The sequence below is a fragment of the Armigeres subalbatus genome, chromosome 1 (genome assembly GCF_024139115.2).
Source record: "Armigeres subalbatus isolate Guangzhou_Male chromosome 1, GZ_Asu_2, whole genome shotgun sequence".
Classification (NCBI taxonomy): domain Eukaryota; kingdom Metazoa; phylum Arthropoda; class Insecta; order Diptera; family Culicidae; genus Armigeres; species Armigeres subalbatus.
This window is the reverse complement of record NC_085139.1, coordinates 104,809,473-104,824,033: the sequence shown is the minus strand read 5'-3', so window position 1 is coordinate 104,824,033 and position 14,561 is coordinate 104,809,473. Positions and strand designations below refer to the sequence as shown.

Below are 14,561 nucleotides of genomic sequence, written 5' to 3'. Positions count from 1 at the left end.
GCGACCGGCCATGAAACTTACTCCCTTTCTTCCAGTTGCCATGTTTGCTTCGTTTGGAACCTTCAGACGGCAGTCCTTCTTCATGTGCCCTTTCTTACCACATCGGTGGCACTTGCCTGCGAATTTCTTCGAATTTACTCGATCCTTATTACCAGCAAAAGCAGTAGACTTGTCGTTCGTGCCTTCTTGATGGCGATCGTGTTGCTTCACCTCTTCACCCAAAAGCCGTTGCTTCACCACATCTAGCGTCAGATCATCATCACCGAGATTTTCCAGGGCTGTTATCAGTGGGTCGTATGATTCTGGAAGCGTCCTGAACAATGTAACCATCATGTCAGGCTCCTTTAGTTCCGCTCCAGCCACCCGTAGTTGTCGAATAAGGTCGTCGAAACACACCAAATGATTTCGCATTGATTCACCTTCCTTCATCTTCAAACGCCCAAGTTGCTTTCGGATCAGATTCTGCGTCGCTAGTGATTTCTTGGCAAACGAGTTTTCCAGAGCCTTCCACATCTGCTTCGCCGTTTGTTTTTCACGGACAATTTCGAGACAATCATCTCCCAGGAAACTGATAATAATAGATTTGGCCTTTTTGTCCGCCTCGTCGAACTTCGCTTTTTCCGCCGCCACGTCTGGGGCATCTTCCGTCAGGGTATTCTTCACTCCCATAGCGTCCAGATACATTCGTACACGAAAGCTCCAATCTGGTCCTCCGTGAAATTGAGGAATTCCGTGCACCGAATCTTTACTGGTGGAGCCCATAACCTCTTGGGATACCGAATTGATAGAAGAGTCAAAATGCGTCTAGCTTCAACTGAGGTTTATTGTAATATAACTGTTTGTGAAAAATAACAAGTTCTAGTAACTAGGGACAGGGTGTAGCTAGGGTATCTTGATTGTTCAAATGTTAACTTGATTACAACATAGCTGAGCTGAAGGATGAAATTAATTGCAAAGGAATCAACCCGGCGGAGATCAAAATTTTTTCACGGAAAAATGTTGGAGCTATAGAAAGTGTGCTGTACCTGCTCTACTTCGAGAAAGGCTCCGTAAAGCTATCGGAATTGCAAGCAATCAAGGCATTGTTCAACACGGTGGTTAAATGGAGATACTTTGTCAGGAAATCCGATGACGCAGTACAATGCCACCGTTGTCAACAATTCGGGCATGGAATGCGATACTGTAACGTCTCTCCCCTTTGTATCAAGTGTGGCGAGAAACATTTTACCGACAAATGTAAGCTTCCGGCTAAGGCCAACTTAAACGACGCCGTTGCCACACGTAGCGAAATTCGATGTGCCAACTGCAGCGGTAACCATACTGCCAATTATCGCGGCTGCCCTAGCCGCACGAATTACATAAAGCAGCAAGAAGAGAACCGACGGCGTCTTTCCAAAAAAAATCCACATTTATCTCCCGCGTACGTCGGCTGCGATGCCAAGGCATCCTAGGAATGCTCCTATTGTTCAAGGGCAACAAAACATCACGTGCGTAACCGACCGACTCACCTTCTCCCAAGTTGTGCAAGGTGCGAGTTCCCAGAGAACAGATGTGCAAGATCCGAACCTATTCACCGTCACCGAATTCCTTTGCCTAGCAAAGGATTTGTTCCGGCGTTTGCAAAGCTGCCGAAACAAGGAGCAACAATTTTTAGCTCTCTCTGAGCTTATTATGAAGTACGTTTATAATGGCTAATCGACTGTCGCTTCGTATAGCTAACTGGAATGGAAGATCCATTCATAATAAGCATATGGAGTTTTTCGACTTTATCCTGCGATACAACATCGACGTAGCGGTAGTCACGGAAACATGGTTACAACCTAATCTATCTTTTCATCACCCAAATTTCTGCTGTGTTCGGCTCGACCGGGCCGCTAATGATGATGTCGGGAGAGGCGGTGGTGTGCTACTTGCCATACGAAAGGGATTACAATTCAAACAAATTGGTATTTCGACGAAACTGATCGAAGCTGCCGGTATATTGATCTCAATGGATGGAGGAAGTGAGATATGCATCATCGCCGCATATTTTGCTGGTGCACGGCGGTGCTCAAACTGGTCTCAATTTCGTCGGGACATTCACTCCATGGTGTCTCGTGAAGGTCCATTCTTCGTAGTCGGTGATTTCAATGCTAGACATTCCCACTGGAACTGCGCTAAAAGTAACAAGGCCGGAAATATTTTGTATCAGGAAGCTGCTCGCTCGAGTTTCAATATCAACTTTCCGGATTCGCCAACTTTTCAACCAACGGGAAGGGGGAAACCATCCACGCTGGGCCTCGTCTTATCCAACAACATTATCGACATGAGTAAACCAATCGTCCTGAATGAACTCTCTTCGGACCATTTGCCCGTTACCTTTGAAATCGACCTCACAGACGTGGCTGCGGCACACACAAACACTGTTGGTTGTTACGCTCGCGCCGACTGGCAAATTTTTCAAAGAATAGCTAGTAACAAGTTGAATCCCAATGACCCGGTGGTTGCCGACATTCTGGACGCAAATGGCATTGATGCTGCTCTTGTTTATTTCAAAGATGCACTCTTGGAGGCAGAGTCAGCGGCGGTACCACAAACGAATGTTCGCCCCTACAAAACAGCTTGCATCCCTGAAGAAACTAAATTACTGATCCAACTACGAAACCGACGCCGGCGACAGTGGATGCGGACTAGGGATCCTCTACTGAAAGAAATCGTTGCATCACTGTCAAACCGTATCCGCAATGATTGCGCGGATGCCCGCTTCAACAAATTTGAAGAATCGTTAGGATCAATGTCTCGTGGCGATATCAACATTTGGCGCATCACCAAAGCAATGAAAAATACCTGTAAGAAGAAAGAAATTTCCAACGGGGGAAATCTTCTGGGTTAACCCTGCTCGACGTAGAGAAAGCATATGACTCGGTCTGGCACGAAGCGATACTGCACAAAATGCTACTCGGAAATTTTCCTATGCTAATTCTTAAAATTGTGTGTAGTTTTTTGACGGGCCGAACTTTCCAAGTCTCGGTAAACGGTTGTACATCAGACCCAGTAGGAATACCTTTTGGAGTTCCCCAAGGTTCTGTGCTAAGCCCAACCTTATACAACATTTTCTCCGCCGATATCGTCAAAGTTGACGGGGTACAGTATTACCTGTTTGCGGACGACACTGGATTCATTGCTTCACATCGCGACCCAAATGTTGTGATCGACAAACTTCAAGAAGCACACGACTCGATTCAGAAGCACCAAGAGAGATGGAAAGTTAAAGCCAATCCTGCCAAATTTCAGGCGATCTTCTTTACACGTCGTCGAAGCCCGAAATACTTACCGCAGAGCCAAGTATATTGCAACGGTGTTGAAATTCCATGGTCTTCAACTGTTGGCTACCTTGGTGTGATTCTGGATAAAAAGCTAAACTTTGGTTGTCACGTGGCGTCATGTATAAAAAAATGCGACAAACTAACGAGAACTCTATACCCGCTCGTGAAAAGACGGTCTCGCCTGAATCCCAGCATCAAGTTATTGCTATACAAAACCATCTTCCGGCCTACGGTTGCGTATGGCTTCCCTGCCTGGTACAACTGTGCTCAAACTCACCGCAATAAATTACAAGTCAAGCAAAATCGCCTACTAAAGATGATACTAGATTTGGACTTCCTATTCCCAACGGATGAGTTACATACGCTTGCTGGAGTTGAGCGTATAGACGACTGGTTTCAAAGACTGGTACCGAAGTTCCACCAAAGCTGTTCCTCCTCTACAAATCCATATCTACAAGAGATGGCCGAAATGTGATAGTAGAATTAAGCTTTTTCTTTTCTCTTTTTTTTCCTAAATAATTTTGAAGGTTTTTTGAATTCTAAACTTTTCCTTCCATGTTAAACAGTAAAATAATATCCTTAATTACTGAAATATAAAAATGCTAAGATATCGCTGAAAGGAGATCCGTAACACGATTTTAGATTGCTACTAAACAAATTGTATTAGATAAGTTGAAAGTTGAATAAATAAATAAAAAAAAAAAAAATCATAAACGGCCATTCAAATCAATTCGTTGATTAAGTGAAACATGAAATAATGAACCATTTCAACATGCGAGAGTAAAAGTTTATTAACCTTTCAAGTTTATCTTTTGCACAAGTTGTTTTGCGTGTCAATAAATACAATTTTTTTTTATGTTGGTTTCCATAACACATTCAATTAGTGCATTGATAAGTTGGTTTTCTTTGTAGTTTTGAATTCCAGCCACAAAAATATTGATATGAACATCAAAAATTTTGAAAAAAATATTTTATTGCTTTGCTTGTTTTTTACCATGGATGGGGTAAGTGAAAATTTTCAGACACTGAATGCATTTCTCTTATTTTCCAAACACAAATAATTTCTATTAAGCGTATTTAAACAAATGATACCAATTCGAACTCATTCGAAGGCTTTTGGTTATTACAGTGATACGTGGTAATACTAATTCAGGAACCCAAAGTGCCAAGCGTGTCAGTGTTTTAAATAATCCATGTTTGAATAATTCATAAAAAAAATGTTATTTATATAGCTTAAACAAGCATACTATTGCAAATATATCAACAATTATGATTTATTTAGTTGAAATTTATAAAATTTATTTATTTGTTAATGTAGACTCTTTTACTGAAATCATAAGTGGATTGTTAATGAAACACAATATGATTCCAGGTTTGATGAATATTTCAAAGATAATTTCTCTGCATTATCGCCAAAGTTCATTACTATAAACCTGAAATAGAAAGTAGTGTTAGACACAAATGGAGATGAGATATTAGATCTAAAAAAATTCAAGTAAAGAAAACATAAAAATCATTTAGTGGAGGCACTCTAGTACCCTTTGACTTTCATGAAGTGTCAAAAAGCATCACAACAGATCACAGTTATGTTCTATTCAGTATAATTATCATTTGCATGAAATATATGAACAGAAAATGTGTTCTTATATTGAAAAATCCTCTTTTAAAATCATTTTTTCACTTACCCCACACGTGGGGCAAGTAAAAAAATGAAACCAATTTTTTTTTGTTTTCTAAATATTTTGTATCCTAAAAGTATTTTTCAAAGATCTTGTTCGCAGGCATATAAAGATTGGATAGATGATTCGTTATGTCATAAATATGATCATTTTCAATATTATATTCAACTTTCATGACTTGATGAACATGAACTATACGATTTCCTTTACCCACTTGCCCCACTGTACCTTAAATGATAATAACACTTAATATCATTTAGGGCCAATTTCTTCATCTTCGCTTAACTCTTAAGCGGTGCTTACCCATACGTTTAAACCTGGTTTAAGGCCTAAGCGGAGGTGAAGAAATCGGCCCTTAGTATATTGACTGTCCCTAGCGTTTCACGCTGTTAATATTAGACATAGAGCAATGTACCCTTAGACAAAGTTGTAGACGGGAATCAGCGCTAGAAGTCCGCCATACAACACTTTTTGGAATTCCGCCTCTGGAATGAGTTATTGGCTGAATACTAAATGATAATGAAATGATAAGTTCAATCCCTTCCTTCTATTCCCGTCAGCAACGTTCATTATTCGAGCGCATTACATCCAAAATACTTGTTTTTTAGTGCATGGTTAGTTTCTGTCGATATCTTCTTCTTCTTATTGGCATTACATCCCCACACTGGGACAGAGCTACCTCGCAGCTTAGTGTTCATTAAACACTTCCACAGTTATTAACTGCGAGGTTTCTAAGCCAGGTTACCATTTTTGCCTTCGTATATCATGAGGCTAGCACGATGATACTTTTATGCCCAGGGAAGTCGAGACAATTTCCAATCCGAAAATTGCCTAGACCGGCACCGGGAATCGAACCCAGCCACCCTCAGCATGGTCTTGCTTTGTAGCCGCGCGTCTTACCGCACGGCTAAGGAGGGCCCATATCTAGTCGATATCTAGTGATGTACAAACAATCAAGCCATTTGGTTGGAACACGGTCAAGTTATTAACGTTGCAGACGGGAATAGGGGGTGCTACCCAAATGGCTCCTTACAAACGAGAAAAAAAATTATCTCGTCTGCCAACTTTAACTTTTGTACAAGTTGTTTTGCGTATCAATAAATATTTGATTTTCAAAAAAACTTTCAGTAAGTACATTGATAAGTTTGTTGTCCATATAGTTTTTAATTCCAGCAACAAAAAATATTTTATGAAAACCATAAAATTAAAAAAAAAATGTATGACTTTGTCTGATTTTTACTAAGGATGGGGCAAGTGAAAATTTTCTGACACCTAACGAATTTCTCTATTTTTCAAAGAGAAACAACTTTTATTGGGCATAGATAAACAAAAAATGCTAATTTAAACCCATTTGAAGGCATTTTGTTGTTTGAGTAATAACAAATCGAAAGCCGAATGTGCAAAGCGCATCAAAATATTGGGTAGGTCGTAAGAAAAACTGTTATCGGAGACGATCGATAAATTGACTGCATCTGTTGAAAATCGTACCCCGGCTGTTACACCCGGCTTTCCGCATGACACCTTCTAGCACAATGTTGAACAACAGGCACGAAAGTCCATCACCTTGTCTTAGTCCCCGGCGCGATTCGAACGAACTGGAGTGTTCGCCCGAAACCTTCACACAGTTTTGCACACCATCCACCGTTGCTTTGATCAGTCTGGTAAGCTTCCCAGGGAAGCTGTTCTCGTCCATAATTTTCCATAGCTCTACGCGGTCTATACTGTCGTATGCCGCCTTGAAATCAACGAACAGATGGTGCGTTGGGACCTGGTATTCACGGCATTTTTGAAGGATTTGCCGTACAGTAAAGATCTGGTCCGTTGTCGAGCGGCCGTCAACGAAGCCGGCTTGATAACTTCACACGAACTCATTGTCTATTGGTGACAGACGACGGAAGTTGATCTGGGATATCACTTTATAGACGGCATTAAGGATGGTGATTGCTCGAAAGTTCTCAGACTCCAGCTTCTCGCCTTTTTTGTAGATGGGGCATATAACCCCTTCCTTCCACTCCTCCGGTAGCTGTTCGGTTTCCCAGATTCTGACTATCAGTTTGTGCAGGCAAGTGGCCAGCTTTTCCGGGCCCATCTTGATGAGCTCAGCTTCGATACCATCCTTGCCAGCTGCTTTATTGGTCTTTAGCTGTTGAATGGCATCCTTAACTTCCCTCAAGGTGGGGGCTGGTTGGCTTCCATCGTTCGCTGAACTGACGTAGTCATCTCCTCCGCTGCCTTAACTTTCACTGCCTGTACTCTCAGCGCCATTCAAATGTTTCTCGTAGTGCTGCTTCCACCTTTCGATCACAACACGTTCGTCCGTCAAGATGCTCCCATCCTTATCCCGGCACATTTCGGCTCGCGGCACGAAGCCTTTGCGGGATACGTTGAGCTTCTGGTCTATAACGTTCCATGTTCTGCCGGGTACCTTGCTGCAGCGCGACCACCCGCGCTGCGTCTTTCTCCTCCAGAATCTGTTTGCACTCTTCGTCGAACCAATCGTCCCGTCGACTTTGTCCCATATTTTTTTTTTTTTTTTTTTTTTATAGAGGGATGAAGGCAAATCTGCATACAGACACCTGAAATTATCACTCAGGGAGTGGGGTTGACGCGGTTGGCAGAAGGCCAGACCGCCGGACCCACTAAACCCACCCAAGCAACAGAAGGTTACTTGAGTTACCCTCTCTTCTAATGCACAATTCCCCCCGGGACTACCTTTCAGTATTACTTCTGTGGGGAAAGCAGTACTAAAGTACTCCTCCCAAAACAACACCTTTCACAGTGCCTCTCTTCGATGTTTTGTCATACGTCTGAGCCCTTTGGCTCTTTATTGGTGCCAGCAAGCACACAAAAGCGTGGGCCCTTAAGCCCTTTACTTTTTTTTCCTTGTGCCATTCAGCAACGCATCTACTTTCCTTTTATTTTTAGAGCCATTTAGCTCTCAACGTGCTCGCAAGCTACTCAGATAGTCCCCGGCGGCGGATCTACCCTACTCCGACGGGGAGTCCCCGGCGGCGGAAGCTCCCCGATACCGACGACCCGCATTCGTGGATGGCTGTTACATTACCAACACTACACATTCACCTGGTATGCATGTTCATAGATCCGCTCAAGTCCTACGCACATTCTCACTTCAACGGGTGACCGGACGAGTGCCGAGGTCAGGCCAAAGATTCCGGGTGGAGATAGCTTCCGGTTCAGTGGTGCCCGACGACCCGAAGCAGGTGCATTCACGCGGCACGATCTACTCAATTGGTCCCCGGCGGTGGACCTAGCCTACTCCGATTAACCGATTTCCCATGAACTGCGCCTTTCAGCTTCTTGCTTAACCGATGAGCCATTCAGCTCTCACCTTGGTCGCGGACTACTCGGATAGTCCCCGGCGGTGGATCAATCCTACTCCGACAGGGAGTTCCCCGACGTCGGAAGCTCACCCGTAACCGACGACCCGTCTCAACGGGTGACCGGGCGAGTGCCGAGGTCAATCCAAAGATTCCGGGTGGAGATAACTTCCAGTTCAATGGTGCCCCGACGACCCGAAGCCGGTACATTCGCACGCCACGGTCTACTCAGCTGATCCCCGGCGGTGGACCTAGCCTACTCCGATAACCGAGTTTCATTTGCCTTGAGCCATTCAGCTCTCACCTTATTCATTGAGCCATTTAGCTCCCGCCTCGGTCGCGATCGCGAACGACTCGGATAGTCCCTGACGGCGGATCTAACCTACTCCGACGAGAAGTTCCCCTGAAAGCGGGAGCTCCTCCGAACCCGGCCGTTTCGCCACGTTCTGCGGCTACGCGCTCGCCGCAAGCTGAATACAGTTGCGACGCTGTCGTTCCCATCCATTATCGACATATATATTCACGACTTCCACGACTCATGGTCCGCTATCCGTAACGGCTGCCTGCTGCTGCTCTATGCGCCAACTTCGTTGCAGGATGTCGGCTATCCTGGACGTCGCTCTTGCAACCGCTCTCCACTGTTCTGGGTTCTGGCACATTTTTATGACGATGTTATCGGTGTTGGTGTCCGTTCCGCATGCCCCCAACATCGCACTCCTCTCCGTTTCGAACCGAGGACATGTGAACAGGATGTGTTCAGCCGTTTCTGTCCCGTGTGGGCATTGCGGACAGGTGGGAGAAGCCGCGTGACCAAACCTGTGTAGGTACCACTTGAAGCATCCATGGCCTGTTAAGAACTGGGTCAAGCCAAAGTTTAGCTCCCCATGAGGTCTGCTAATCCATGCCGACACACTTGGGACTAAGCGATGGGTCCACCTTCCCTTAGGCGAGTTGTCCCACTCTCTCTGCCATTTGGCTACCGTTGCTGCCTTTATATTCCTTCGAGCGTTATCGGTGCCCCTGAGGGCGTAGCACTCCTCGTCTTCCTCTACCACCAGTTTGATAGGCATCATGCCCGCGAGTACACATGCCGCTTCGCGAGATACGGTGCGATATGCGCTGATAACTCTCAGGCACATTAGCCTATGAGTACTCTCCAGCTTTCGCACGTTGCAGTTTACGCTCAACGCTGACACCCAAGCTGGTCCTCCGTATCGTAGTATTGAAACCGCCACGCTTGCCAGCAGCTTGCGCTTGCTGGAGCACACCCTAGAGTTGTTCGCCATCATCCTCGATAGTGCCGCTATCGCCGTCGACGCGCGCTGGCAGGCGTAGTCGACATGACTTTTAAAGCTCAACTTATCGTCGAGCATCACCCCAATTGTTTCAGAGATCTCTTGGAGGTGATGTCGCAGCCGCCGACTCTAATTGTCGCCTCCTGAACCGATTTCCGATTGTTAACGACTATCATCTCCGTTTTATGATGCGCCAACTGTAGCTTCTTGCTGCGCAACCATTCCTCCACTAGGCTGATCGAATAGGCTGCAGTCAATTCGACCTCTTCGACGGATTCTCCGTACACGGTCATGGTTACGTCATCGGCGAATCCCACTAACTTGACTCCTGGCGGGAGCTTCAACCGCAGCACGCCATCGTACATCACGTTCCACAGCAATGGACCCAAAATTGATCCCTGTGGGACACCTGCCGTGATGGGGCGGTAGCCAAGCCTTCGTCTGTCTCGTAGATCAATAATCGATTCTGAAAGTAGCTTCCCAGAATCTTATACAGCCCTACCGGTACTCCCAGCCGAAGCAACGAGTTCGCGATCTCCATCCAGCACGCACTGTTGAATGCATTCCGCACGCCGAGTGTTATTACTGCGCAGTAACGTATACCGCGCCGCTTGCATTCGATGGCGACCTTTGCAGTGTCAACCACCGATTTAATGGCACCCAGAGTAGACCTTCCTCTCCGAAAGCCGAATTGCTCGCTCGATAATCCTCCTACCTCCTCGACGTACGGCGACAGTCTGTTCAGGATCAACTTCTCCAGTAGCTTCCCTACCGTGTCTATAAGACAGATTGGTCTGTACGCTGAGAGGTCTCCTGGTGGCTTGCCAGGTTTCGGTAACAGGACATAACGCTGTCTCTTCCATATATCCGGGAATGTCCTCTCGTCCAGACACTTCTGCATGGCCAACCTAAACATGTTCGGGTTAGTCGTTATGGCTGCCTTCAATGCCATATTCGGGATCCCGTCCGGACCAGGTGCTTTACTCGGGTCGAGGGACTTTGCCACCGTCAATATCTCTTCTACCGTCACCCTCTCCACCGCTTCATCATTTGCTACCCTCGCTGCTGGCGGCCAGTGGGTTGGGCCGTGGTGCGGGAATAGTGCCTCGATTATAGTCTTCAGCCTCGTTGGACATCGCTCGGGAGGAGCCAGTGCTCCTCTTGTTTTGGCCATCACCACCCGATAGGCGTCTCCCCATGGGTTCGAGTTGGCGCTCTGGCACAGTCTGTCGAAGCAGGCTTTCTTGCTTTCTTTGATGGCCTTGTTTAGAGCCAGTCTCGCTGCTTTGAATTGCTCGATGCGTTCCTCCCTCACTTCCGCCAAGCGTGTCCTTTGCGTTTTTCTTCTAGCCCGGAGACAGGCTGCTCGAAGGGCTGCAATTTCATCGCTCCACCAGTATACCTGTGGCCTGCAGTTCCGTGGTCGCACCTTCCTCGGCATGGTCGCGTCACAAGCTCGAGACAGGACCGCAACCAGTTCGTCGCCGCTTAAACTTCCCGTGTTTTCTTCCAGACCCATAGCTTCACTGAAGGTCCCACCGTCGAAGTGGGCGACCTTCCACGACCGGGTTGTGGGAGTAGCTCTCCGGCTTTCTCTTCTTGCCTCGCTGCCTATCCTGTACCGGATAGCTAGATGGTCACTGTGGGTGTAACCGTCGTCGACCATCCACTGCATATCACCGACCAAACTTGGACTGCAGAACGTTACGTCTATTATCGATTCCACTCCGTTTCGCTGGAAGGTACTTTTGGAGCCTTCGTTGCACAGCACGACATCCAGCTTGGCGAAAGCCTCTAGCAGCGTTTGCCCTCTCCGGTTAGTAAAGCAACATCCATACTCTATCGCCCACGCATTGAAGTCTCCTGCAATTACTACTGGCTTGCTACCCACTAGGTCTGATGTTAGCCGATCGACCATCTCGGTGAATTGTTCTATCGGCCACCTTGGTGGGGCGTAGCAGCTGCAGTAGTACACTCCATTTATTTTCGCTATAACAGTACCCTCCGCTCTTGTGTTCAGCACTTCCTGGATCGGGTATCTTCCCGTCGTACAAATCGCCGCTGATTTGGATCTATCCGCTACCCAGTTCCCATTATCCGCGGGGATGCGGTACGGGTCCGACAAGATAGCGACGTCCGTTCTCGCTTCTACTACCGACTGCCACAGCAACTGCTGGGCGGCCGCACAATGGTTGAGGTTGAGCTGCGTTACTTGCACGGCTTCCTCGCATAACCACTCAACGGGCACGCAGGTCCACCCATAGCGTGGTTATGTTCCTGCTTCCTGCTCGCGCATAGCGTACACGATGGTGCTTTCTCGCACGTGTGCGCCTTATGGCCCTCTTCGCCGCATCGCCTACATAGGTTACTCCTATCCGGCCCTTTGCACGCCCACGATTTGTGTCCCGGTTCGAGGCAGCGGAAGCACTTGTCGACTACCGGTGGTTGGTAGAGGCTGACTGGACATACTGACCAGCCAACTTTCAGCTTACCAACTTTGATCACCTTGTTAGCGTCGATGGCCGGTAACTTCACCGTGGCAATCTGCGTCCCCTGCGGTCCTCTTCGCAGACGGATGGACGCATTTGCTACCACCACTCCACCTTGGTCCTTGATGGCCGAGGCGATCTCTTCCGATGTCGTGACCTCGTCCAGCTGCTTGCATTGGAGAGTCACTTCGTCGTGTAGAGCCCTCACTTCTACGCTCTCGCCTAGGACTTCCTGGGCTAGCGCTCCATATGAGGTACCGTTCGCCTGTGAGCCCTTCCTTAAGACAAGGATCATCTCGCCCGCTCTCGTCCGCCTTATGCTACGAACCTCTTTACCAAGGTCCGCCAGTTTCTCGGCGCTGCGCATCGCCTTGAACACGTCGGCGTAGCGCTCTTTCTCTGTTTTAATGAGAAGTGCTTCACCCTTCTGTCTGGCTCTCGCCGGGCGCGTGATTGCCGCTTTCACCTTCGGTTTATTTACTACCGTTTGCCAGGGACCGTCCGACCGCAGGTTGTCTTGGTCGGGTTGGCTTCCCTCCTCCGGTGGCCGACTGGCTCGTTTCGTCCTCGCTTTCTTCTTACGCCGTTCTCCCATGTTTGCAACTTCCGTGGGCCCGCTCTTCTGATTTGCGCTCTCCCGACGCATTTTTGCGTTCTGTTTAAAGCGCTTAATGCCAGGCGAGTCCCTGGCTCGCTTATCTGTTCTCCTCTCTACCGCTCTGTCGCTGAGGGCAAAATCTAACGCCTCCTGTGCCATGGTTGTGGTACTATGGAAGGAGAAGGGAGCAGTCTGTGTACTCTTCTCCGCTTTACCACAGCCTTCCAGCCTGGCCGCAAGCACTTCCTGTTCTTGCTTGGCAGCAAGAACCAAATTGCGAAGCTTAAGCAATTTCAGCTTCAGCTCCTCGACATATTGCCCCGTTCATTGGTGAAGTCGATAATGTCATCGAGTTGCACCATGACGACGGTCAAGCTCGGCAGGATGCCACTCGACCCTATCTCCACTGCATTGTGCTGCTGCTTATCGACTATTGGCGTATCGTTATCGCTCTCCACGACGACTACTTCGATACTCGTGTCCTTCATCTCCATTTCTCTCCCACCCGATGCGTTGGGTGGAGATCTCTCCAGACCTCTCCTTGCGAAGGGGTTCACTTCCGATGCTTGTTTGTTTAATTTAGCTTTATTCATGTTTGTTGGGTCCCCTTAGGGCTGCCCTCGAACCCAGCTGGAGTTGTCGCCTTCTTGATCCCATGGTTATCTTTGCAGATGCAGTGAGGCCATGCGGGGGTTGACACCTCGGTGTTCAGAGCCGGATCGGCGTAAGCCAGGAAGGAATCAACTGGTCCTACTCCCATCTGGTTGGTTAAGCCAGACGGCTGGATTGGGACGGCGTGCCCCAAGGCCTGCCACGGTTTTACGGGACGGAAAGCAGCTGTGGCATTAGCCCACCCGCCATTTCAAGACGGTGTCACCCGGCTTTACTCAAGGAGTGGAATGACACAACTGTCAGCCCTAGATTCGTTGTATATCTCGATTTCCGCTCGTGTCCGTTGACGTTGCCGTTGTCGATGCCACTGGGTTGGGCTAGTGTGCTTTGAGCGGCGCACGGTCGCTTTGATAGGACCTGCTTACGGATACATGCAGCTTTTTGTAGAAGTTTAACAGAGCCCACTGTCAAACCCCACCACATCCTAGGCAGGTTCCCTAACTCGCAGTGGGGAGGGGTCGTCAAGCCCTTGGACATAGTCCCTGCTGCCCGACTTTGTCCCATATACCCGACGTTGTTCTTCGCTGCGTCGTTAATGGCTGCTTTGACTGTATTCCAGTAGTCCTCAAGAGGGGCCCCATCGAGCTCACCCTCTTTTGGCAACGCTGCCTCGAGATACTGCGTGTATGCAGTGGCGACATCAGGTTGCTTCAGTCGCTCTAGGTCGTACCGCGGCGCTCGTCGGTACCGAACATTGTTGATGACGGATAGTTTTGGGCGCAGTTTAACCATCGCCAGATAGTGGTCAGAGTCGATGTTAGCGCCACGATATGTCCTGACGTCGATAATGTCGGAGAAGTGCCGTCCATCAATCAGAACGTGGTCGATTTGTGATTCTGTCTGCAGTGATGATCTCCAGGTGTACCGATACGGGAGACTGTGTTGGAAGTAGGTGCTGCGAATGGCCATATTCTTGGAGGCGGCGCAATCAATTAGTCGTAGGCCGTATTCGTTCGTCAGCCGGTAAGCGCTGAACTTCCCAATAGTCGGTTTAAACTCCTCCTCTTGGCCAACCTGAGCGTTCAAATCTCCTATGATGATTTTGATGTCGTGGCTTGGGCAGCTATTGTACTCACGTTCCAGCTGCGCATAGAATGCGTCCTTATCATCATCAGTGCTTCCGGAGTGTGGGCTATGGACGTTGATTATGCTGAAGTTGAAGAACCGGCCTTTGATCCTCAACCT

General features: G+C 47.8%; 1 protein-coding gene across 1 annotated transcript; it reads right to left on the bottom strand.

The window, feature by feature from the left end:
- Positions 1-2,079: 2,079 nt before the first annotated feature.
- LOC134206388 (uncharacterized) lies at positions 2,080-13,198 on the bottom strand. Its single transcript, XM_062682091.1, has 5 exons — positions 13,064-13,198; positions 11,847-13,007; positions 11,020-11,790; positions 2,628-2,826; positions 2,080-2,156 (listed from the first exon to the last, which is right to left on the bottom strand). The coding sequence occupies exons 1-5, from the start codon at positions 13,196-13,198 to the stop codon at positions 2,080-2,082; spliced, it is 2,343 nt and encodes a 780-aa protein (XP_062538075.1).
- Between the last annotated feature and the right edge of the window lie 1,363 nt (positions 13,199-14,561).

Bases quoted from the DNA above. Each gene is read 5' to 3' on its own strand.
- LOC134206388 (XM_062682091.1), bottom strand. From the start codon at position 13,198: ATGGAGATGAAGGACACGAGTATCGAAGTAGTCGTCGTGGAGAGCGAT. The intron at 2,827-11,019 runs GTATACTGGTGG...TTCTTCTTACAG, and splicing joins CACGGAACTGCAGGCCACAG to GTATTTTTCATTGCTTTGGT. The intron at 2,157-2,627 runs GTAATTTAGTTT...TGTTACTTTTAG, and splicing joins TCGGTTTCGTAGTTGGATCA to CGCAGTTCCAGTGGGAATGT.